Source organism: Dama dama, chromosome 5, assembly GCF_033118175.1.
Source record: "Dama dama isolate Ldn47 chromosome 5, ASM3311817v1, whole genome shotgun sequence".
Taxonomy (NCBI): domain Eukaryota; kingdom Metazoa; phylum Chordata; class Mammalia; order Artiodactyla; family Cervidae; genus Dama; species Dama dama.
Window position 1 is genome coordinate 10,170,725 of NC_083685.1, and position 25,636 is coordinate 10,196,360.

General features: G+C 51.8%; 1 protein-coding gene across 2 annotated transcripts; it reads right to left on the reverse strand.

Annotated features, from left to right (window-relative positions):
- Positions 1-469: 469 nt before the first annotated feature.
- CABP1 (calcium binding protein 1) lies at positions 470-25,636 on the reverse strand. Of its 2 annotated transcripts, XM_061140836.1 has the most exons (7): positions 17,207-17,350; positions 12,448-12,624; positions 9,235-9,265; positions 8,851-8,994; positions 6,746-6,855; positions 6,366-6,513; positions 470-698 (listed from the first exon to the last, which is right to left on the reverse strand). In XM_061140836.1, the coding sequence occupies exons 1-7, from the start codon at positions 17,249-17,251 to the stop codon at positions 673-675; spliced, it is 681 nt and encodes a 226-aa protein (XP_060996819.1). In that variant the 5' UTR covers positions 17,252-17,350; the 3' UTR covers positions 470-672. The 2 variants fall into 2 exon arrangements, with proteins under 2 accessions (XP_060996819.1, XP_060996818.1); XM_061140835.1 differs by lacking the exons at positions 12,448-12,624; positions 17,207-17,350 and adding an exon at positions 24,983-25,636.

The window sequence follows — 25,636 nt, forward strand, 5'->3', positions numbered from 1 at the left end:
TTGACTCTGTTTGGGGCAGCGCTGTGTTCAGCTACATCCGTATATGACCCAGTCTCCCTTTCAGTTAAAGGTACCGGGTTCTAGCTTCTGAGATGAGTGTGGAAGAGGCTGGGGACCTCATGGAACTCCACACAAGGCGAGTGCAGGAAGGTTTTTGAGCCAGTTCCCCGAGTGCAGCTGGTACTCAGGAAATGCACGCATCATCTAACCAGGCAGGAGAAGCAAAGAACCCCCAGAGCCACCTTCCTCTTGGAAATATTTTTATTGGTTCTGAGATAACAGGGCTGAGGCGAGCTGGGACGGGCACAGAGCTAAGGAAGGTGGTGAGAGGCTCTGCCCCGGGGCAGACATGCTGTGTGGGCCCCCCCACCCCAGCCAGCGGCGGCTGGGTCCGTGGCACTCGGCGCCCGGCCTGACCTCTGCCGGCCTGGCCTGGTGGCCTCCTCGTTGGCGGGCGCCCCCCCTTTCCAGTTGCAGGAGTCGTGAGTCTTTTTCACAGTGCGGAGGGGTGGGGGTCCGGGGTGGGCACCTCCCCGGGGTGCAGGCAGGCCCCGTCCGCCAGTACATCCTGGGCTCTGGGCGGCGGCGGCGGCGGCAGCGGGGTGAGGCGAGCTCAGGCTCTTCTTCTCCCGCCCCGCGGAGCTTGGCGGTCCTGGAGGGGCCCTGGCGGCCTCAGCGGGACATCATCCGGACAAACTCTGCGGTGGGGGCGGGGGGACGGGCGGGGATGGGGAGAAAGCAGCAGTCAGGGTGCAGGACATCGCCCCCACACCTTCCTCAGATCGATGCCTCCCTCCCCCGTCTGTGGCCACCGCCTCTGACCGGTGCTGGTCCCCAGTGTCCATCCGCATGGTTTTTTTGTTTTTTGGTTTTTTTTGGTCTCGCCCACCACGTGGCATGCAGGATCTTAGTTCCCTGACCAGGGATTGAACCCAGGCCCCCTGCAGTGGGAGCATGGAATCCTAGCTGCTGGACCACCAGGGAAGTTCCCCATCCAGCATCTTCCAATCCCTCTTCTTTGCAGCAGCCAGCAGGATCTTTCTATCTGTACGTGTGACCCCTTTCAAACCTCTCATGGTCCCCACAGGGCAACGGGCACAACCCCAAGGCCTCCCCGTTCTGGCCCCAGCTGACAGCTCCAGCCTTACCTGTCACTACTCACCCCCCACCAGGAAGTTCGACTCCGTGGATCCCCTGTCTGCGCCTCAGGTGGAGCTGACTCCCCCCTCCCCTCCCCGCTTAGCTTTCCTGCAACCTGTCCTGCTCCCTTCTCTTTTAACTAGACTTTGTTTTTTAGAGCAGTTTTAGGTTCACAGCAAAATTGAGCAGGAAGTCCAGATTTTTCCATCTACCCCCTGCCTCTACACACACACACACACACACACACACACACACACACACACACAGCCTCCTCCATCACCAACATCCCCGAGCAGAGTAGGATGTTGCTTACAGATGAACCTATGTTGACTCATCATTATTACCCCACGTGCATAGTTACATTAGGATTTATCCTTGGTGTTGGAGACTCTGTGTGTGTGTGCGTGTGCTAAGTCGCTTCAGTCGTGTCCAACCCTGTATGACCCTATGGACTGTAGTCCCCCAGGCTTCTCTGTCCATGAGGATTCTCCAGGCAAGAATACTGGAGTGGGTTGCCATGTCCTCCTCCAGGGGATCTTCCCCAACCAGGGGTCGAACCCACGTTTCTGAGTCTCCTGCATTAGCAAGTGGGTTCTTTACCACTAGAACCACCTGGGAAGACCTGGAGGCTCTATGGGTTTGGACAAATGTATAATGACATGTATCCCTATTATAGTATCACACAGAATAGTTTTACTTGCCTAAACATCCTCTGTGTTCCCCCATTCATCCCTTCTGCCACGAACAACTCTTGGCAACCACTGATCTTTTCACTGTCTCCGGGTCTCCATGGTTTTGCCTTTTCCTGAATGTCATATCGTTGGAATCACAGAGTACGCAACCTTTTCAGATTTTCTTTTGCTTACTGTGCATTTAAGTTTCTTCCATGTCTTTTCATCACTTGATAGCACGTTTCTTTTACAACACTGCATAATATTCCATTGCCTGGGTATACCATAGTTTTATTTATATATTCACCTAGTGAAGGGCATATTGGTTGTTTCCAAATTTTGGTGATTATAAGTAAGGCTGCTATAAACAGTAAATCTGTTTGTAGGTTTTTGTGTAGATAAGAGTTTTCAATTCCACAGGGCAAATATCTCTTCCTTCTTTTTCACCTGGTGACTCCTACTTGTCTCTTAGGGCTCTGCTTACTTACAGCCTCCTCCAGGAAGCCTTCCCTAATCCTTGCCACTTTGGCAAAGGTGCCCCCACTGTATGCAACAGCCTGCTGTTCTTCCCCCCACATGGCATGGACTATACTGTCGGCTTCTCTTTTCCTTGCTGGTCACAGGCCCCTCAAGGTGGGGATCAGGTCTTGGCACAGAGCTCGTGTACAGCACATGCTGGTAGAATGAATGGGAGATACTGGGCTTTCAGGGAAGAGCTGTCATCTGTAGGGGTCACTACCTGGACACGGGGTACCTGAAATGTTCAGCTCTGGTGGTAGCCAAGCCTTTGGTAGCCAAGCCTCTCCACTGCCACACTCTCCTTGACCTTGAAGACCAGCTACTCCCCAGAAAAGTCCTCCCAGCCTTTGTGTTCTGGACATATTCACAGTCTAGCTCATGTTTATCTTGCCTTTCTGCTCAGCTTGTGTTCTGGACATATTCACAGTCTAGCTCATGTTTAGCTTGCCTTTCTGCTCAGCACCCAAGTTTATGGAGTGTAGAATCAGTGTTTTGCTGTGTTTTTCCCCCCTGTATCCCATGGTGCCTCAGATGGTGTCATGAACAGTGTAATGTATGGAATGGCTGAGATTCCAGGCCTGAGTTTATGACCCAGCTCTGCTTCTCTGTAAGAGAAGCAAGTTATATTACTTCTCTGAGGCTCAGTTTACTCAATTGTAACATGAGGTAGTAATAGTGCAGTCCCTGGAGTCATTGTAAAAATTAAATGGGATAATACATGTAGAGTTACTTAGTACAGTGACTGGTATATAATAAATGTTCAGTTCAGTTCAGTCACTCAGTCGTGTCCGACTCTTTGCGACCTCATGGACTGCAGCACGCCAGGCTTCCCTGTCCTTCACCAACTCCCAGAGCTTGCTCAAACTCATGTCCATTGAGTCAGTGATGCCATCCAATCATCTCATCCTCTGTCATCCCCTTCTCCTCCTGCCTTCAACCTTTCCCAGCATCAGGCTCTTTTCCAATGAGTCAGTTCTTTGCATCAGGTGGCCAAAGTATTGGAGTTTCAGCTTCAGCATCAGTACTTCCAATGAATATTCAGGACTGATCACCTTTAAGATGGACTGGTTGGATCTCCTTGCAGTCCAAGGGACTCTGAAGAGTCTTCTCCAACACCACAGTTCAAAAGCATCAGTTCTTTGGTGCTTAGCTTTCTTTGTGATCAAACTCTCATATCCATACATGACTACTGGAAAAGCCGTAGCTTTGAATAGATGGACCTTTGTAGGCAAAGTAATGTCTCTGCTTTTTAATATGCTGTCTAGGTTGGTCATAGATTTTCTTCCAAGGAACAAGCATGTTTTAATTTCATGGCTGCAGTCACCATCTGCAGTGATTTTGGAGCCCAAGAAAAGAAAGTCTGTCACTGTTTCTATTGTTTCCCCATCTATTTGCCATGAAGTGATGGGACCAGATGCCATGATCTTCGTTTTTTGAATGTTGAGTTTTAAGCCAGCTTTTTCACTCTCCTCTTTCACTTTCATCAAGAGGCTCTTTAGTTTCTGCCATAAGGATGGCATCATCTTTGTATCTGAGGTTGTTGATATTTCTCCCTGAAATCTTGATTCCAGTTTGAACTTTATCCAGCCTGGCATTTCACATGATGTACTCTGCTTAGAAGTTAAATAAACAGGGTGACAATATACCGCCTTGACGTACTCTTTCCCCAATTTGGAGCCAGTCTGTTGTTCCATGTCTGGCTCTAACTGTTGCTTCTTGACCTGCAAACAGATTTCTCAGGAGGCAGGTAAGGTGGTCTGGTATTCCCATCTCTTTAAGAATTTTTCAGTTTGTCGTAATCCACACAGTCAAAGGCTTTAGCACAGTCAATAAAGCAGAAGTAGATGTTTTTCTGGAACTCTGTTGCTTTTTCCATTATCCAACGGATGTTGGCAACTTGATCTCTGGTTCCTCTGCCTTTTCTAAATCCAGCTTGAACATCTGGAAGTTCACAGTTCATGTACTGTTGAAGACTGGCTTGGAGAATTTTGAGCACTACTTTGCTAGCGTGTGAAATGAGTGCAATTGTGTGATAGTTTGAACGTTCTTTGGCATTATCTTTCTTTGGGATTAGAATGAAAATTGACCTTTTCCAGTCCTGTGGCCACTGCTGAGTTTTCCAGATTTGCTGGCATATTGAGTGCAGCACTTTCACAGCATCATCTTTTAGGATTTGAAATAGCTCAACTGGAATTCCATCACCTCCACTAGTTTTGTTCATAGTGATGCTTCCTAAGGCCCACTTGACTTCACACACCAGGATATCTGGCTCTAAGTGAGTGATCACACCATCGTGGTTATCTGGGTCATGAAGACCTTTTTTGTATAGTTCTTCTGTGTATTCTTGCCAACTCTTCCTAATATCTCCTGCTTCTGTTAGGTCCATACCATTTCTGTCCTTTACTGTGCCCATCTTTGCATGAAATGTTCCCTTGGGATCTCTAATTTTCTTTTCAGAGATCTCTAGTGTTTCCCATTCTATTATTCTCCTCTATTTCTTTGCATTGATCACTGAGGAAAGCTTTCTTATCTCTCCTTGCTATTCTTTGGAACTCTGCATTCAAACGGGTATATCTTTCCTTTTCTCCTTTGCCTTTTGCTTCTCTTCTTTTCTCAGCTATTTGTAAGTCCGCCTCAGACAACCATTTTGCTTTTTTGCATTTCTTTTTCTTGAGAATGGTCTTGATCACTACCTCCTGTACAATGTCATGAACCTCCATCCATAGTTCTTCAGGTACTCTTTGTCTATCTGATCTAATCCCTTGAATCTATTTGTCATCTCCACTATATAATCATAAGGGATCTGATTTACATCATACCTGAATGGTCTAGTGGTTTTCCCTACTTTCTTCAATGTAAGTCTGAATTTTGCAATAAGGAGTTCATGATCTGAGCCACAGTCAGCTCCCAGTCTTGTTTTTGCTGACTGTATAGAGCATGTACAGTTAGAGATGATCACTAATTATGATTATTACTATTTTAAAAACACTTTTACTGAGCATTTGCTATGTGTCAGGTACTGAGTTCTGTGGGAATCTCAGAGATAAAGAAAGTAGGGTTCCTCTTTTCTCCAAAAGTTCAGAATTAAGTGGAGATATAACTAGCACTTAGGGGCCAATGTGAAGAACGAGGGTAAGCCTGAGGTGCTGTGAAAGCCCAGAAAAGAGGAAGCTCAGTCTGGGGACCGAGGGAAGTGGCCCCACTGCTGGGTCTTAAAGATGGAGTAGACTTTAGCCCCAGTGAAAAATAGAATACAAGGCATCCTGACAAAAATAATAGTGTAATCAAATGAGAGCTTGGCAGGCTTTTGGATCACCTGTGGTTTTAAGGTGGAGTGTGAGTGAAGGCATGGTGAAAGCTGTGGCCAGAGAGGTGAGCTGTGGGTAGATCTTAAGGGGTCTGAGTGTCAGGTTGAGGAATGTGGTGTTCAGAAAATACCTCCATTGATGGATATAGGAGAAGGTGGATCAATAGACATAGAAAGAGATGGGTGGGGGCAGAGGGACACAGGAGTGGGTAGATGGATGATTAGATGGATACAGATGGGGAAAGTACAGACGACTGACAGATCAATGGAAGTGTGGGTGGAGATATAGGCAGATGGGTAGAGAATAAATGTGTGAATGAATGTTGAGAGTTACAGATGCATAGATAGATGGGAGGAGGTATACAGGTAGATGGAGGCATGGGTGAATGTACAGAAGAATGAATAGCCTGGATGGGTAGGTAAGGCCATAGGTAAATGATTCTATGGATAATTGTTTGGAGATCTGTTAGTGAATAAATAGGCACCTGGACAGAAAAAGAGACAGATGGATATACACATGGAAAGAGAGATCTGGAAAGATGGATGGATGGATGGATGGATGGGTGCAGGAACAGACGATGGATTAGAGGGGTGGAAGGATGGAAGGGTAAGGGGATGGAAAGTTGGGGCGGATTGATGACTGCATGATGGACACCCATGTGGAGGGATACACTCTGTGGATGCCCACTCCTGTCTTGGTTCTTCTTCCACTCTCAAGACCCACCTACCTTCAAAGTCCACTCGTCCATCCCCGTTGAGGTCCACGTCCCGGATAATCTCTTCTATGTCTCGGTGTCCCACCTGATGACCCAGGAGTTTCCTCATGGCCTCTCGTAACTCACTGGTGCTTATCTCACCATCACCATTGGTGTCAAACTAGAGGGGGCATGAAGGAGGGAAGAGTAGCTACAACAGAAAGACTGTCAGAAGCAGATCCCAAGGTTGAACCCCGTCTTCAGCATCATTGTCCCCCCAACAACCCCTTCCCCAGAGCGCCTCTCTGTCCAAGCTTCTTCCCCTGGGGTGGGATCCAGAGGTCCAGGTTGCTTTCAGGTTGGGAATTCTAACAAGTCCCCCCGCCCCTGCCTGTACACTGTCCACCACTTACCTCTCGGAAGGCATCTCGCAGTTCCTTTACTCCAATCATATCTGCCGTCTCCGCCAGGAGTTTAGGTCCCATTAGTTCCACAAAGTCATCAAAATCCACATGGCCACCCACTGGGGACAGAGGAACAGGCTGGGTCATCCATCTAACCACCACCCACCTCCAACTAGACAGCCGAGGGAGCTGCCAGCCCCCCCTGACCTGCCCAGCGACAGGCCCAGGGTAAAAGCAAAGGCTGAATGAGGACAGATAAGTGACCATGGACAGGGGGGTTATCACAGAACAGCTCAGAGGAGAGGCCGGGGGCTAACTAAGGGAACGAGTCAGGAACTGGACAGGGGTACAGAGGGGAGAAAGAAACATGAAGTCACAGAGATAGGAGAAGAATTTCAGAGCAGGAGAGAGACAGAGACAAACATGCAGAAAGACAGAGAGGGAAGCAGGAGTCGTGAGCGCCTGGCCCACTTGCCCACTTGCCCCCCTCTCTCCCTCACTGTGCAAGTGGAACTCACCTTCCAACCTTCAGCCAGCTTCAGCCACCTTCCAACTTCACCCAGCCTTCAGAGGGTGGAAATACAGGAGACCTGCCCCCGGGGCCTGCTCACAACACTTTCAGCCAGTGACTGAGCTTGGGGGATAAATACCCAGCCCGAGAGACAGCTCCACGGTGGGCCTTCGACACCAGCACCCTGAGCTCATCACCCACAGTGGTAGCTCCTCAAGTGCCTTCTGCTTTGGTGCCCTGTCTTCACCCTCCCCGCTCCCTACTCTCTACCGACTCTGTCCTGCCCCTCCTAAGTAAACTCCACACTCAAACCCTTGTCTCCTGGTCTGCTCCTGGGAGAACCCAAAGTGAGACAGAGAAAAACATAATAATGATAGCGTCCTCTGTTCAACTCTTACTGAGTGCCAGGTATTGATTTATTGGGCTGTTTAGAATATCCTCTAGGGACTTCTTTCCTGGTGGTCCCGTGGTTGGGAGTCCCGCCGGCCAGTACAGGGGACATGATCCATGGTCTGGGAAGGTCCCGCCTGCCATGGGGCAGCTGAGCCTGTGCACCACAACTACTGAAGCCCGTGCTCTAGAGCCCATGCTCTGCAACAAGAGAAGCCGCGGCAATGAGAGGCCCACACACCGCAACCAGGAAGTAGCCCCTGCTCAGTGCAACGAGGAGAGTCCGCGCGTGGCAACGAAGACCCAACACAACCAAAATAAAAAAAATAAAAAAAAAAAAATGTCCCCTAAAGAGAAACAGGCTCACAGATACAGAAAACAAACCAGCGGTCACCAGTGAAGGGAAGGGGGTTTGGGGGAGGGGAAACATAGAGGCTGGGGATTAAGAGATGTCAACTACTCTGTGTAACATAAAAAAGCCACAGGGGTATATTGTACAGCATGGGGAATAGAGCCAATATTTTACAATAACTTTAAATACAGTATAATCTATAAAAATTCTGAATCACTATGTTGTACACCTGAAACTAATATAATACTGTATATCAACCATACTTCAACTTAAAAAAAAGAAATGCCCGGAATAGGCAAATCTGCTTAGACAGAATGTAGATTAGTGGTTGCCCAGGGCTGGGGAGGGACTTGGGGGTGATGGCAAAGTGGTATAGGACTTCTTTGGTGGAGGGGGCATGAAAATATTTTAAAGTTGATCAGGGTGATGGTTGCACAACTCTGAACATACTAAAAGCCACTGAAATCTATACTTTAATTTCCCCACCAGGGATCAAACCCATGCCCCCTGCAGTGAGAAGAAGGAGTCCTAACCACTGGACCACCACAGAAGTCCCTGAAGGGAATGCTTTAAGTGAGTCAACTGTATGGTATATGAATTATATCTCAATAAAACTGTTTCCCCAAAAAATAAATGAATAAGTAACCCAAGAAAAAACAATAAATAAATAAACATACCCCCAGTTGACTCCCTATTCCACCCCTCATTTTACAGGTGAAGAAACTGAGGCACAGGGAGGGTAAGTGGTTTGCCCGCAGGTCACAGAGCTAGGAAGAAGGGGGAGCTCAGAACTTGAACCCAGGCAGAGGACAGCAAGGGCGAGGCCGGGGAGGGAAGGGGGTGCCTGGCGGAGGGACTCACGGTTCATGTTGATCTGCTGAGACAGCTCGATGAGCTCCATCTCGGTGGGCATGTAGCCCATGGTGCGCATACAGTTACCCAGGTCCCGGCAGTTGATATAGCCATCCTTGTCCTTGTCAAATTCTCTGAAGGCCTCCCTGAGCTCTGGGGAAGAGAAGGAAGGTGGATGTGGTGACCCGCAGAGCCTCTGGGGCAGAGGCTGCCCCGAGGGGCCCATTGACTCATGCATGCCTCCAACGCCCGGCTCCCCAGAGGATGCCCGGCTCTGCACTAGGACCTGTTCACAGGAAGCCGAGATGTCTCTGCCCCTCTTCCCACCCACCTCCCTCCCCTCGTCTTCCTGGATGGCTGAACAACACCCTCCTCTAAGAGGCCAGGTCTCACCTTCAATCTCCTCTGGCCGCAGAGATCTGTCCTGAAACAAAAGAACATGTGCCATTAGCAGCTGGGAGGGGCCTAGAAGTCATCCAGTGCCCAGCTGAGGGCCTTCCCAGTGGCAGCAGGCACTGGCTGGGAGGTGATGGGGCGGCCACGGAGGTGTGCCTGGACCATGTCCTGGAAGGGAAAAGTGCAGCCCCACCCATCTCACACACATGGGAGAGGCCGGGAAGCCAGAAGCCCCTTCCAACCTGGGCCCAGAACCTCTGCACCCCTAACCCCTTATTCCAGACACAAGCATGTGGTCAGGGAACAGAACTGATCTGGAGGCCAAAACCTGTAAATAAAATGGGGTTATTGGGAGGATCCCAACAGGTAGAAGAGGGCTCTACCCGATAAAACCAAGGACTTCCCTGGTGGCTCAGCTGCTAAGGAACCCGCCTGCCAGTGCAGGGACACAAGAGACGCTGGTTTGATCCTTGGGTTGGGAAGATCCCCTGGAGAAGGAAATGGCAACCCACTCCAATATTCTTGCCTGGAAAATTCTATGGTCAGAGGAGCCTGGAGGGCTACAGTGCATGGGGTTGCAAAGAGTCGGACACAATTGAGCACGCGCACACACACACACAATGAAACCAGGAAGAGTTGGGGAGAAGAGGGGCTGAGGGGGGGCAATGGGAGAAGCAAGAGGCTGGGGGAGAGGAAGTGGGGTCCAGACCAGTGCACGAGAGGGAGGAAGAGAAGGAGCAGAGGGAATGGAGGCAGGATTAGGACTGCGCCCTGCTTCCTGGGCACCGCCCCACCTTCTCCAGTTGGGCCCCCATCGCAGACCTCGCCCTGTCATAGGACACAGCATAGGACCCTGGGGGCTACCAGTGCCTCTGGCGGCTGCCAGGGTCCAAAGCACACGTCTCCAGCCTCAAGCAGTGCCCAGGTCTCCTTGGGGAGTCAAGGAAGCCCCAGGGCGAGGCATCCGAACAGATGGCAGAGAAGTCTCCAAAGAGTGGGCCCGGAAGGAGCAGGGGGCAGGCTCCAGCTGGTGACGTGCCAGCTGCCCCAGGCCTGCCCAGGAGGGAGACAGACTGGCATGAAATGGATGCGGTGCCCAGCTGGACATGCTTAGCAGGCTCCAAAACTGGTCCACGGGGCTCATCCTGCCCATATGTCACAACTCCCTGCCCAAAGGGGCAGGGTGTGCCCGCCCTGAGGGAGTGCACACCATGTGTGGGTAATCCAGTCAGGGACACAGACATGTGGGCGTGCCATAGCCGTGCACGCGGGCTGTTCTAGCCCACTGGGCCAGGGCAGGTGAGAGGCTGCTGCCCACCTGCTCCAAACTGGCCCCAGGGCAAGGAATCCCAGTGCCAGAAAACCCGGGAATCTTTTAGAAAGGGGCTGTTGAGCAACATTTTGCAGGACCACCAGCTGCACAGGAAGGACTTGGCTCTTGGAAGGGGCTGTACATGGCAGAACCATGCTGAGAGTGTACATGAGCTTGACACGAGTAGTCTGCAGGCTCCCAGGTCCTGCCAGCAGCATTTCAAGCTGAAGCTGTCTGTCTCTGTGAGATGACTGGAAGGACTTCCACTTAAAAAGCCTGTCGCCTTGCACAGGGAGGGGTTGTCACTCCCTCTAACACCTACCTATTCCTACCTCTATCACCCACTAGCTGTTCTTAGTCAGACTGGGATCTTGAGTGACCACAAAGGGTGCTTTTCACAATGCCTGGTACCCCCCATAAGTGAAAGCGTCAGCAAGAATATGCATGTACACACACATGCAGGGTATGCTCGCTGGGACAGGCGACAAGTCCCTTCCCACCCTGCAGCCTCTCACATCTCTAGGATCAGCTCTGCAGCCCCTTCCCTGCTTCTTGTAAACCCAGAACCAGGGTGCAGAAAAGCCAGTACCCCTTGGCCATGTGCCTGTGGCCAGAGCTGGTCTGGCTCTGTCCTGGTGGCTCGTCCCCGAGTCACACGCTCCCCAGGGCAGAGTGGTGGGGGATGTGGAGCAGAGCCAGGGATGCTCAGCGACATGACAGGGAAACCATGAACACCGGTTCGGGGGGTCAGGTGGGAACGGAGCCCACCACAGCCCTCACTCCCCAACTTATGCAGTAAAGAGATGAGTTTGGCCTCTAAAGTCAGATGGACTCAAGGACAAAGCCCAGATCTGCTGCTTCCTAGATGGAGGACCTTGGATAGGTCACTTCCACTGTATGAGCCACAGATTCCTCATCTGTAAAATGGGTTAATACTAGAAACCACCTTACAGGGTCTTTGTGAGCATCTGTGAGGCAAGATAATGTAAAGTGTTTAGCAGGTGGCATTCAGTAAACCCTGGAGAAGGAAATGACAACCCACTCCAGAACTCCAGTATTCTTCCCTGGGAAATCCCATGGACTGAACAGAGGAGACTGGCAGGCCACAGTCCATTGGGTCACAGGAGTCGGACACAACTTAGCAACTCAACCACCACCATTCGATAAACCTACCGCTGTTTGAATCTGTAACATCATCAATACCCTCCTCTCTGTGACTGTTCAGATATGTATGAGAGGCCCTCCAAAGCAGTGGGCACATGTGACTACTTAAATTGGAATTGGAATCAAAGAAAATTAATAATCCACTTCTTCAGTTGCACTAGCCACACTTCAAGGGCTAGTGGTTAATGTAGAGGGCTGTGCTGATTGGAGAAATGTTTCTATCATCATTGAAAGTTCTAGTGGACAGTGCCGTGTATTCGGTAGTGTTGTTCAGAACACAGGGGACCCTTGAGTCAGGCTCCCTGAGTCTGAATCCTACTGCTATCGCCTACCAGCTGTTACCTTGAGCTGTTACTCTCTCCAACTCAATTTCTTCATCTGCAAATGGGGAGGATAATAGTACCTACCTCTTGGGGTTGCTCTGCGGCTTAAGCACCAAAGCACTGAGTACAGTGCCTGGCACATATTAAGTGCTCAAAAAAAAAAAAAAAACCTCAAACCCCAAACAATACTATAGCTGCTATTATTTTTGTGCTGGTGAATGTGGACGCACCAGGGCTCTGCAGCCATGAGTGGGAAACTCTGGGGGTCAGGTTCACAAGTTGAGGGTGTGAGGTGCGTCTGCTGGGGGATGCACACCACTGTGTACAGAGCCCCTCTTCTTCCCAGCACCTCCTTCCTCATGCCCCGTGAAGCCAAGTCGAACGCGGCTCCACCAGGGCCAACTTACGTACAGGCTGCCTGTTCTCCGCGAAGCCCTTACGCAGGAAGATGCAGGCCGGGCCCAGCAGGTTGTGCATGACCGCGCAGTTCTGAGCCAGCATCAGGAGTGGCCCGGGGAGCTCGTTGCTGGCCGCCAGCCCCTCCTCGCTCGTCTGCACCACTGTGTAGCTGGTCTCCTCCTGGCGCATCTTCAGCCAGCACCAAGCAAATACAAAACAGAGGCAGGGTGTCACCTCTCTGGCCTACCTGGGTCCTCTGGGCCCCAGCCTGGCTCCCGATCCTAGAAGGGGCCCTTCTCAAGAGAAGACCTTGAGAGGCAAACACCAGGGTGCAGAGAGCCTTCAGGATGCACAGGCAGCAGGCGGCAAACTGGTCCGACAGACGGAGTCCCGGATCTTGGGCCGAAATGGATGCTCCAGGGAGATGTGGGTGTGACACCGTGTGGCACACCTGCAGACACACACACACACACACACACACACACACGTGCACAGAAACACACCCTCGTGTGCAGACAGAAGCTCAGAGAGAGGAGCAGGCAGAGGGAGGCTTCTGTTCATTCAGGGAATAATGTCCTTTCCTAAGATGCTCCCAACATCCCGGCACAATCCTTGGGGCCAAGCTCCCCAGCGGACCTCTGATCCTACCCCTGCTGAAACCCACTGGAGGTAGTGAGGACCATCAGAGCTGGCAGCAGAGCACGGGCTCAGCTAGTCTGCGGGACCGGAGGTTGCCCACACAGGGGCCGTGGCAAACGGAAGCGAAGCAGGCAGGTGTGAGAGGCGGGGCCTGGGGTAAGATGGATGCTCTGGGTCCCTCTGAAGGGACAGCGTGACGTAACTCCAGCCCGGTGTTGCCAGACTTTCCGATTTAAAGCACTGTGTGGGCTAAACAAAGCACTTCTGTCCGTCAGCTTCCACCTAGCTCATGGCCTCAAGACTTGACGCTGTCTCCCATCAGCAATCTTCCTCGTCCCTCCCGCCTTCGCTGGCTCTGTGCCTGGTCCAGGGACCTCTGGAGGCTTAGGCAGGGGCCCTCTGTTCTGACCAAATATAGCCATGCTCCCTGGCCCCAGCCAACCCATCCTCCCCCTGATGGTTCCCATGCAGCTATAAAAAGTCAGCACTGCCCACAGACCGTCCCCTTAGGACAACAGCAGTGTCCAGACACAACATTCTCTCCCAGCCCAGCCTCCTCGCCAGGATGCCCAGAATCCCCCTAGGTCGGGGTGGTCTGCCTTCAGCCCCCAGCTTGGATACCTCCACCCCCAGAGTGAGGAGCTGGAGCCAAACCTTCTAAAGAAAGAGCAGTGAAAACTTAGAGGGCTGCCTCTGTCCAAGGACCCCAAAGTTGCATGTCCCACCCATCCATTCTGCTGCACCCTCTTCCTGCCAGTTTCCTCCATCTCCAAGAAGGTCCCACTCAGGAGAAGATGCTAAGACCTAAGGGGTAGCCTGTCCTCCCAGGTGGACAAGCAAAGCAGTCTCCCACATCTCACCCTGTCCTCATGCTCCTTCTCCTCAAAGCCCCACAGTGTGGGGCTGCAGTCTAGACTCTTGTCCAACTTCTAAGCTTCTTCCAGGCCTAGAGAGGAAGGAGCAATATTCTGGTTCCTCTAAGGGCAAGCAGCCACACAGACCCAAGGTACGGGCCCTCAGTGCAAGGCCCGAGTCCAGGGAGTGCAGTGAGGGTCACCCTGGGTAGTCCTAGAACTTGAGGGGTGATCAGGGTCCATTCTGGATTGATGACCAAAAGAGGTTCAGAGCCTTGGCCACACTCACACAGGCTACAGGGACCTGGCTAGAGTGAGGGCAGGACCAGAGAGACCTTCTGGACAGAGGGAGCCAGGGAGTCAACTGTGGTTAAGCCCCAGGAAACAATCTCAGGAGATATTTGCAGAGAATCAGCCTTTTTGTTTCTGGCTGACTCTCACTCATTTGGCTCAGATGAGCACACCCAGGAGGAGGAGGAGGCAGCAGGTGGCAGGGAACTCAGAGAGCAGCTTGAGTATAACTGGCTTTGGACTCAGACAGTCTTGGGGACAAATTCTGGCTCTGCCGCTTGCTCGCTGTGTGACCTTGGGCAGGTCACTTCACCTCTCTGGGCCCTGGTTTCCTTCTCTGTCCAGCGGGGGATGATCAGGGCCACTCACAGGATTCTGTGAGAGGCAAATGAGCCATTGCGCAGTGCCTAGAGCATGGCAGGAGCCGAATATGTGGAGTTGCCATGGTGATGACAATGATGATGACAACGATGATGATGATGATGATGATGATGCAACTTGAGAGATGCTGGGCGCCAGAAGGCATTTACTTCTGGCTGCAGAAGAAGTGGGAGAATATTTGCCAATCAGGAAAGAAGTGAGGAGGACAGAGAAAAATTTGCTCCCACGAAGCAAGAACCAGCAATGGCTGGGGAATTTCCACTGCATCTCTTGATCTTAACCCAGTCTGGCACCCAGTTGCCCCAGGAGGCTGCTGTTCTTCCCTGGCCAGTGATGGTACCTGACAGCCCAATCCTGCCCAGCTCAGAGCCTGGAGGAGGCCGCCTATCTCCATCACCAATTCCTGGTCACCACACAGGAAGCCAAGTGGGCAGCAGCCCATGGGCTGACAATGTTTCCTGGCACCAAGGGGGCATCTCCTGAGTGCGGCAGGGCAACAGGAGGAACCGGCACACCTCCTGACCTAACAGCTTTCTAACAACACAAGGCAGCCAAGACCATGCTCCCTCTCATCGAATGTATTCACTGAAGGAGGAGTTGAGTGAGGAAGCACTTGATGTGGTGGGAGAGGGCATTTCCCAGCGAGTGGGAATTTGGACTAAGATGACCTATAAGGTCAGGTTCACGAATCTATGAATAACATCTCTGACAGCAGGAGAAAGAGAGAGAGGCAAAATTAAAAACAAAACCCCAGCTCTGGATTCACACAGACCAGGGTTTACATCTCAGCCCTGCTCCCAGTCAGCTGTAGCATCTCAGGAACACTCTTATCTTTGAGTCTCATTCTTTTCTCTAGAAAATAGCCAAGAGAACAACTCAGTGGAAAACAGTAAATAAGATAATAGATGTTGGAGATCTTGTAGATATTCAGGAAAAAGCAATGTTTACTATTATTTTTTTTAAAAAATGAAACTGAGTGCAATACCTTTTATGATTTTTTGCCTTACTCCATGGACTCAAAACCTCTCCTATTTCCTTTTCCTCATCCCCCTTCTCAGAAAACCCAGAATGTAAAAATTATGATTATGATGCTATTAACACTAGCTAACATATACTGGGTATGTTAGCTGCCTGCATCCCGGGAAACGATCCCAGCTCTTTCTTTAGGCCCCACAATCACCTCAGGAGGTAGATGTTAGTATTTCCACTTGATAGACAAAGGAACTAAGACCCAGCAGGGGTCAAATAACTTATCCAAGGTCACATGGCTATAAAGAGGAGACCTAAGAAGTCTGAGTCACAGGTGGGGTAGGACAGAAGGACAGCTTTTGTTCTTGAGTTCACCTCTTGAAGGTCTGGACAGAACTCAGGGAAAGGGCATTCGCCCAGTGGTCCTCTAGACTAATTCAGATCTGTTTCTACTTCTCTGCAACAGTGTGGAGGCCACGTCTGATGCAAAGAACTCTCCTTTAAGATGACAGATGACTGGGGGTGGGGGATGCACAGAAGAAACAGTCAACCCTCAGAAAGATCCAAGGAACAGCGAAGATTAAAAGGAATTTGATGTGAGCAGCTTAGCTAAATGAGGAAGAAGATGAGCAGAAAAGCCTGAAATGTCCTAAATTGAGAGGCTGTCAAACTAACAGAGGGGGTAGGAAGGGGTTGGGGGTGGAGGAGCCATTAGCTAACCTGAGACCTTGGATAAGTCACTTAACCTGAGTGGCAATCAAGTTCCTTCTCTGGAAAATGAAAGAATTGGAGGAAACCATCCCTCATATTTCTTTTTCCTTTATGAAATATCTATGAATTTCTTCTACGGCCTGACTACAGAGGGCCAGAAATACAGGCAGAGCCCACCTAAAGCAAGATCCTACAGATGTAAGTCCAGGCTTTCAGGAAAGATGCTTTGAAGGTGATTATTTGCTTTCCAAAAGGGATTCTTGCAAAAGAATATTATCCCGGTGTATGAGCAATGCACCCACTACAGAACGCAATTGACAGACACCTTTGCTGTATACTCTATTTCTCGATGGAAACAACCCTGGGGTCCTGAGCCAGACTGGTCCTATTTGTGAGTCTCTGACCTGACTCAAGAATTTGCAAGGGTAGACAGGGATGTCCGGCTTGTTTCCTCTCAATAACAATGGGATCTACTTTAAAACCCACAACTCTGAAGACCTTAGAAACCACGGGAGAGGGTCAGAGTCCCTCAGAGGAGATGAACGAACCCCTCCTCTACCGCTGGGGAAGAACCACCAGCACAGGGTCAAAGTCCAGCTTAACCGTCTTCTCATCCTGCTTATCCCGAGGCAGTCTGTCCATGCACATGGTAAGGACCCTACATGGTTTCTTTCCTAAATCTTATGCAAATTCCCAAACATGGGCCCCCATGCAGCTCTAAATCCCAACTTCAGCTTAGAGCCCCGGGACACAGACAACTGTGATAGGAGGGAATGCAGAGGCAGGAACAGGGAAGCGGCCCTAGACAGAACCCACAGGAAGGGACGCGAGCTTCAAACGTCCACCCTCTCAGCCCCCAGCCTCTGGGACAGATGGCAGGATGCCCCAATCTCCCACCCCAGGTGTTAAGAACTCCAGAAACATACCTTCCTTGAGAGATTTCTCAGTGGAGACTTGACACAGTTGCCCATCCTAAGCTGAGGCAGCCCCTTTCAGGATCCCTGGGTCCATGAAGGAGGCTCCCGGGGGCTAAGAGACCTGAGTCCCGGTCCGCCAACCCCAGCCTCCCTCTGCCTGCGCGGTGCTTCCTCCAAGACCGGCTGAGCCCTCTCTCCTGCGCGCGTGCTCGCTTACTAGTCTGCCTGTTCCTGCTCCCTGGTGTTTTTTTTTTTTTTTTTTGGTGGATTGTGTGTGTGTTCGTGTGTGGGGGTTTAACTTTCTGGACACTTTCTTAAGGAGATGAAGGCAGGAGGGGAGAGTGCAGGCACAGAGAAAATCGCCTGGAGAGCTGATGGCAGAGGGCAGCCGAGCTGGAGAAGGCTGCGGGATCAGCTACATGAGATTACAGCCGAGTCCTCTCCCGGTTCACTCCCCTTCCCTCGGCCCCTCCCCTCCCGCTGTCAAATCTGCAGGGAGATTGCCTCGGGGAGGGGAGCCCAGAATGGCAGCTGCAGCTGGGAATTAGGCCAGCAGACCCAGAAGGGGAAGCAGGCTAGTTTGGGCCCCCAAATCCACGGGGCCTCGCAGCTCCCAACCTTGTATGTGCATTCTCTCTCTCTCTCACACACACACACACACACACATACACACACGCACCCAGGGACGAACGGGCATCTTAATCGCCCCCGGCCATCGCAGCTAGATCGAGAGATGGCGGCTCCAGTCGAGGCCCTGGAGATCTTGTGACGACTCTCCATCACGCTCCATTTTTCACACTTGCCTCCTCACTGAAATGGGATGAGGCTCCGGGGCTGGAAGCACAGCTGAGCCAACAGCAGCTTCTTCCGCTGGCTCCCTTCACCGTGTGCGGTCTTTTCGACCCAGGGGAAATCAAGAGCAGGCCCTGAGGGGGTCCTGACGGAGGCAGTGCTGGCCCAGCAGGCGTGAGCGAGGGAGGGCGACAAACCTTCTCCCAAGCCCTCTGCCTGACCCTGACAGAGCATCTTTCACCGGCTCCCTCGGGGCGCAGAGCAGAGAGGCCGCCCTTTGCAAAGGGGGAGTCACGGTCCCATGAATAGAACTTTTTAGGTAGCCTGCACGTCCTTGTCCCTTCCGGTTCCAGCTTTGATGTGAATTCATTTCAAGCCTCAGATGTCACCATCGAGACCTACAGCCCGGAGCCAGATGACCCAGGAGAGTCTGTATCCACGTTTCCCTGCACCCCTACTTTTCCCAGCAGGGGGCACCAGAGACAGACTGGGACCCCAAGCTCTTTCCGGGCCCTGATGCAAAAACCCTTCGGCGCACCGCTCTGAGTTTCAGTCCACAGAGGGTCCTTTCGCAGGAATTTTTTTTTTTTTTTGGTCCAGTTTTGGGTGGCTGAGCAGAGCTCCTGTTAGGGATAGATGGGTGGGGACGCTGCCCCAGAAGGTGCCACAGACCGGCTCCCAGGGAACTGGGGAGGCAGGTCCCTGGGTGGCTCTTGACAACCGTGCAGTGACAGCAATGGAATAGCTTAATCAGGGGAGTCATTCAGCAGCCTGGTTTGGCCTCTGGAAGGGGATACGGAGGAGGAGGGTCACCCCCTGAGGACACAAAGAGAGGCCTGGGCGGGGGCAAGGTTATTGACATCTAAAGGGCAGGAAAGGGGAGTGAAGACACTTGGAGGGGGGTGGGGGGAGCTGGTATGGGAAGAGCCAACAAAAATGCCTTCTTCAAAGACCTGTTTCTTGGAAACAAAGCGTGAAGGCAGGGCTGTGAGAAGAGCAATGAACTCAGATGAAACTGAAGGGTCTGGAGGCCTGGGATGAGTCCTGGCTCTGCTGGCTTCTGAGCACTCACCGGGCAGGGCTCAGTTCCCTCGCCGGGTTATAAAGTGTGCGTGATTCAGAACAGGTACTGGAATGAGGAATTATTAACATGGAAGGAGGAAGTATCATTTGTCCCATGTGCTTGGCTCTGGGAATGTTGTAGGAACAAGATACATACAGTCCCTGCTTTTAGATTTGATCCCTGGGTCAGGAAGGTCCCCTGGAGAAGGGAATGGCAACTCACTCGAGTATTCTCGCCTGGAGAATTCCATGGACAGAGCAGCCTGGAGGGTTACAGTCCGTGGGGTCACAAAGAGCTGGACATGACTGAGCAACTAACACTTTCACTGCTTGCAGGGAGCTTACATTCTAGCAGGGGGGCAGGAGATATTAAAGAGCTATCAACTTACTGAATCACGGTTCAGGTCAATGCCATGAAGGGGAAACACAAACACTCTGAGAAAGTGAGCCAGAGGGATCTGACTTAGTGTAGAGGGATCAGGAAAGACTTGCACACAAAATCTAGAGTCTTGCAGACTCTTTTGAAAAGCTAGGGCTTACCACAGACCCCAGAGGGGAGATGAGTTAGGCTCCAGGTAAGGTACAAACCCAATTCATATGAGCTAAATGGGTGGATATATGAAAAGACTGGACAGGGTGAAGCAGGCACGTTTTCAGTGCTGGCTGCAGACTAGAATCACTGGGGAACTTCCCTAAAGCTGCTGATGGAATAGGTGTAGGTGAACCCCGGGCACCGGTGTTGTTTAATACTCCAGGTAATTTTAACCTGCAGCCAGTGTTGAGAACCACCGATCTAGAGATAAAAAGTTCAGCATGTGGAGTCGGACAGACCTGAGTTCAAATCTTGCCCTGCTGCCTACCAACCATGTGAGCTTGAGGACTTGTTCATCTTTCTGAGCCTCGGTTTCTTTATTTATAAAACGGGTACCCTAATAACCCTTCCCTGGTAGGACTTATGAGGAGCTAATGAGATCACGCCTGCAAAGGGCTTGGCACAGTGCAAAGCACCTGGAAGGTGCCCCTTACCCTGCCCAGCAGCCTTGGTCTAGCAGGGCCCCCACTAGGTCAGACCTGGTGACTCCTGCCCCCTTCAGGCCAGCCTATGGCATAGCATCCATTTGTCAACCTTGGGATATGCCCCTGTCCTTGGAGACAGGAGACAGGACTTTTCCCCCTATGGAAAAGTCCACCTACTTTGAAGAAATTTCATCCTTCTTTAGCAGAGAGGGTGCCAACAGTAGCCTGGGGGCTTAACAGAAGCAAGGGATTCAGGATTCAAACCCAGGGCTCGCTTAAGCTATTTTAGGTTGGACAGATGGGGTGATGGTGGTTCTGCATGACAGGAGTAGCTACTGATCTTGACGAAGCAGATGGCTTGACCTTCGGCAGAAAATTTTATAAAGGGCTGAATGGTGGAGGCTTCCTTAAGAAGCAAAGCACATCGCACAGCCCCGCCTCCCCATCCCTATGCACTGTGGCAGCAGGCCTGGGCCTTCGGAATCCACACTTAGAGTTCTGGAATGGGATAATAGGATCAGAGGGATGAGAAGGATAAACCCGTTGCTGATTATTCCTGATTAGGAGGGAGGCTGGCTTTGGGCCCTGAGCAGTCCTAACGCCAGCATTTGAACTTGGATGGCAGCCCAGTGTTAAGACACTTGGGGAAAGCTGGGTCGTAACCTGAGAGGTGCTTTGTGGATGCTTCTGACAAATAGGAAACACACTTCTGTGACTTTCTACCAGCCGGTATGGTGTGGCACTGGCAGACTGTTTGGAGAGAGACATAGCACGTCACAGTCCTGCCTTTTACTTATTCTGGGACCTTTGGTCAAGCTACTTCCCCTCTCTTGAGCCTGTCTCTTCATCTCTAAAATGGGGGAAGATGATGCTACATTTCACAGGTTGCTATGAAGATAAGATAATGAGAAGATGCTTTGTCCATTGTTTATTGGATTCTAGAACAGAGATCTAAAGTGCCAATGTTGCTTCTGCAAAACCTACAAACTGACACCAAGACACTCCTATCATCTATAATCTATGTCAACCACAAACGGGCCTTCTCTTCCCCTTTCCCAGGCCCCAGAGAAAGGCCACAGGGGCTCCCAGCCTTTTAAGAGAGCAGTAGGAAGCGACCTGACCAGGAAGGAGTAAGTAATACACCCAAGCCATCATCCTAGGCACACAGGCCTAGTGCAGTGGAATCTGTTAGGACCCAAATTGTCATGGCCTGTCTCCCTCATCTTAACTATGGGAACTAAGAAACTCTGAAGTCCAGAGGCTGGAGATACCCGTCATTCATTCATTCATACATTAAATATCTCAATCCTGTTATGCACAAAGCAATTTAGGAATTGGGCTGGCCTACTCAAATCAGAAGACATGTCCCTATAGTTAGAGAAAGGGGAAGGATGGAACAGAGCTATGGATTTTATTCATAGTTGCCTCCTCTAAAGAGGTGTTTCTTCCCAAACTTAGAATAAGGAACAGAAAGACTGTTCTTTGGGTAGTTTTCTGAACTTCCCTGATGGTTCAGTGGTTAAGACTGTATGCTTCCTATTTCAGGGGGTGCAGGTTCAATCCCTGGGTGAGGGAATTAAAATCTCACATGCTGCACAGCCAAAAAAAAATTTCTAATTAGTTTTCCAAGATCCAACGCCAAGAGTTGTCTGTTTTGAGTTGCTTTCTGATACCACATCTTCTCTCTAGGTAGTTGGGTGGTGTGCTATTAACTGGCCACAAAGAGGATACCAGGGAAGGTCCTTGGTCATTCAGCACCTTCCTTTAGTGGCCTTCGTCACTTAGCTCAGAGACAGCTTTCAGACTACCTTATGCAGGCCCTCATTTTGACACTCACTCTATTAATAATAATAATAATAACATGAATGAAGCCTGAGCCCTTTTCTAGCACCCACTCTGAGCCAGGCCATTGGCATCCTTAACCTTGTATAATGCTCATAAGAGTTCTGCAAGGTAGTTTTTTTTGTTGTTGTCATTAGTCTTATTTCTGCATGAAGAAACCCAGACCAGAGAGAGAAAATAACAGGCCCAAGGTCACAGCAATGGGAAGTGACATTGCTGGAGTAGGAATCTTCAGCTCTATCTCCCAACCCACCATTCCATGCCTTAGCCTCAAAAGCACACGTTCTCCCTGCAGGCCGTAAGGATGCTCTGTGAGGTCACTGGGAGAACCCTAATTCCCGTTCCCTAGTGAGGGAGTCTATCTTGATACCCTCAGTGTCGCTTTGGCCCCGGCCCTCCCTGACTCTGTTACAAATGGAAACAAGTTCTGACACAGCCCTTGGTAGTGAAGCAACAACAACGACAATAATAATAACATCCACAGACCCTTGCTCTAGGCCAAGCTCTGTGTATATCTTCATATCCCCTTTAATTATCCCCCCAAACCCATTGAGATACTCTGTGTGTGTGTGTGTGTGTGTGCGTGTGTGTGCGCATACGCGCGTGCGCTCAGTCGTGTCTGACTCTTTGGAACCCTATGGATTGTAATCTGCCAGACTCCTCTGTTCATGGAATTTTCCAGGCAAGAATACTGGAGTAGGTTGTCATTTCCTTCTCCAGGGGATCTTCCTGTCCCAGAGATTGAACCCAAGTCTCCTGCATTGGCAGGCAGGATCTTTACCATTGCACCACCTGAGATACTATGATTATCCCAAATATGCAGATAAGGAAACACAGGTTTACAAGGTTAAGCGATTCACCAAAGGTTAAAAAAAAAAAGAAAATAACTTGGGAGACATGAAAAATATATTTCCCCAGGGCTATACTTTGCCCAAAGCAGAGCCTATCTGAAAGTTTCTATATTCAGAACCTCATTTCCCTTCTCTTGGTTCTGACCTAAGGACAGAAATCTCCATGCAGAGAGAAGGGACAGAAAGACTAATTCTTGCAGGAGACTGGAGACTCTGACACAAAGTCCCAGGCCGGGTTTTGTTGTTGTCCCTGTCGTTGGAGCAGATGTCTTAGAGCCATCAGCAGGAAGCCCAGACTGGATGTGCCCAGCTTTAAAGAGAAAGTCGGCAGTTCCAAAGGCAAGAGCTTCCAGGGGAAGGTAGTAAATATTTGATGGGACCTTCCAGCTCCTCCTGACTCAGGTGACCCTGGTGACATTTCAGAACACTGGACTGGAGAACAGCCTTCATCTCATGACTGAGAAAGTAGAAGAAAGAGAAGCACATGAGCTGAAATGCTCTGTGCTCACAAAGGGCCCAGGCAGGCAAATTCTGCAAGGCTGGAAAGAAAGGGCTCCTTTTCTAGGAACGAAGTCAGATCACTGGCAAACTAAATAACCAGAAAGTGTGTGATCCTCAATGACCTACCCTTCCAAACTTCTAGACTGCTAATCTCCAAAACAGTCAGGACCCTGCTACCCTCTCTACTTTCATCTCCATAGTGCCCAGCAAACGCCTGGACAAAGCAGGCAATCAAAAAATACTTGATAAGTGCAACCGATAGTTGTCATCGATTCAACTGGCACGGTATCCCTTTCGCAAGCCAGCCCACTCCTGCCCTAACACCTGACACCCCCTCAGTCATACAGAAGCCACTGCAGTCAACACAGCGCTGCACTGTCACAGCTCTGCATCCACATCTCTACTCTGGAGAAACTGTTTCCAACTGCCTCAACTAACGAGAGCTCCTGGCAGGAACAAAGCCAGACTGCTGCCCTATCACACCACCACCGCAGCCCCGTGCAACCCGAGCCTACGTGCAGCCGCCTTCATGTCAGACCTCCACCGGCATCAGCCACAGCGGAGTAGTATTTTGAAAAGGAACTGTGCACATCTGAAGCAAAACACACACGGCCTCCTTGGAGTTCGGATCCAGCCTGGCAAGCCAGGAGCTTGAAACAGCTTCTTTACGCTACATCCCAGCACAGAAACGCACAGGCCCGCCCCCACCCTCCATCCCCCACACACCATGCAAATACTCTGATCACCTCTATGCATTACACCCCTCCTCGGCTGCCGCAGAACGGTGTCCACGCTGTGCCAACGAGTTCGACTTAATTATGGACTTGGAACTAGATGAAATCCTGGCTTCGCTCAGGAGTTCACAGGTCCCTTTCTGCTGAGCCTCTCTCCCCAGCAGCACGGCCTCAAACTGTAGATCTGGATTATGACTATGGGGCCATTTGTAAAGGGCAGGTGCCCAGCTGCTTGGGGCTCTTGAGAGAAAAGAAACAAAATGAGCCATTGGTGACCCCTTAGCGACCTTTCTGACCCTAGAATGCACACTAACTCAGACTAGGGATCTCTGAGTGTTCTTCCACGCCCCACAACTCGAAAACTGACCACTGCCACCCTCGTGGCATTCCTAGATGACAACCTCCTTGAAATACCCTCAAAGTTCCAGTTTGAGCCATAGCTCTTACAGCCCTCCGTGTCTACCCACACACTCTTCTTTTCTCATATTTTTAGCTCTCCTAACTTTTCCCAGGTCTTTGGGGCCATCACAGGCGATGGCTAGGGTCCCTCATCGCCTGACAAGGCAGTATAACCCAAAGTCCCCTCTCTTGACCCCCAGACTCCATGCTCATTCATTAGTCTTCTCGGTCAGAGGCCGAAAGAGTGGGTTAGGCGCCACCTACTCGGAGCACCCCTCCTTGATCCCTGCAAATTTCCAGGCGGTTTGTGGAGGTCGCTCCCTTCCAAGACCGGCCCGTTCCGGCAGGTGGAGGGAGTCTAAGCGGTGGTGCCTGGCCCGGAAGAGGCCCGGAGCGTGGACAGCGCACAGGGTGCTGAATCAGGCACGGGGGAGGAGGAGGCGCGCGGACCAGGGCGCCAGGCGGCGGGAGGACCAGAGGAGTGTGACCTGGGGGGCCGCGGGCAGCGGGAGGAGGGCTGAGGGCGCGCAGCCGCGGCAGGGTCCCGAGCGCCTCTCCAGGGAGCGGGTGGGAGGCGCGGCCCTTACCTGGCCGAAGGCGGAGCTGAGCATGGGGCGCAGCTGGTGGAGGAACGGGTCTGCCTCGGACGCGGCGGCTGGAGCGGAGTCCCCGCGACCCGGGGCTCGCAGTGAGCCCCGGAGGCCGAGCGCCGGGGACAGACCCCGTTCCTCCCCATCCCGCCCGCGGACCGGCGGCAGCGGCGACGGCGGCGAAGGTCGGGACGCCGCGGCCGGCGGCGCCTCCCGGGGCCTGCAGTGCGCCTGGGGGAGCCCGCGCCGGCTCCCCCGCGCGCCCTCCTCTCGCGGCGCCGGCCGGCAAAGGGGCCTCCGCGAACTGGGGTCCCCTGACGGCGACGGCGTGCCAGGGCAGGGGCCGGGCAGCCGGCGACTGGGCAGCACTGGCTCCCGGGCAGGGCCGTGGCGGGGAGCCCGGCTGCCCCCGCTCGCCGCCGCCGCCGCCGCCTTCAGCAGAGACGTCTTGGACTCGCTTTTGGCGATGTGCGAGCTCATCGCGGCGGGGCCCGCGCTCTCATGGCCCGGCGGGGGCGGCGCGGTGCGGCGCGGCGCTGGGCCCCCGGCGGGCAGAGAGCGGGGCGCCCGGCGGGAGCCGAGCCCGAGGACGCGCTGGAGGCGGGCGCCGTCCCCCGGCCGCTTAAATGCGGCCCCGTCGCCGCCGCCCAT

Excerpts from the sequence above, each read along its gene's own strand:
- CABP1 (XM_061140835.1), bottom strand. The coding sequence starts at position 25,636 with ATGGGCGGCGGCGACGGGGCCGCATTTAAGCGGCCGGGGGACGGCGCC. Across the intron at positions 6,856-8,850 it reads TCAGCAGATCAACATGAACC|TGGGTGGCCATGTGGATTTT; the intron begins GTGAGTCCCTCC and ends CTCTGTCCCCAG. Across the intron at positions 6,514-6,745 it reads TGCGAGATGCCTTCCGAGAG|TTTGACACCAATGGTGATGG; the intron begins GTAAGTGGTGGA and ends TGCCCCCTCTAG.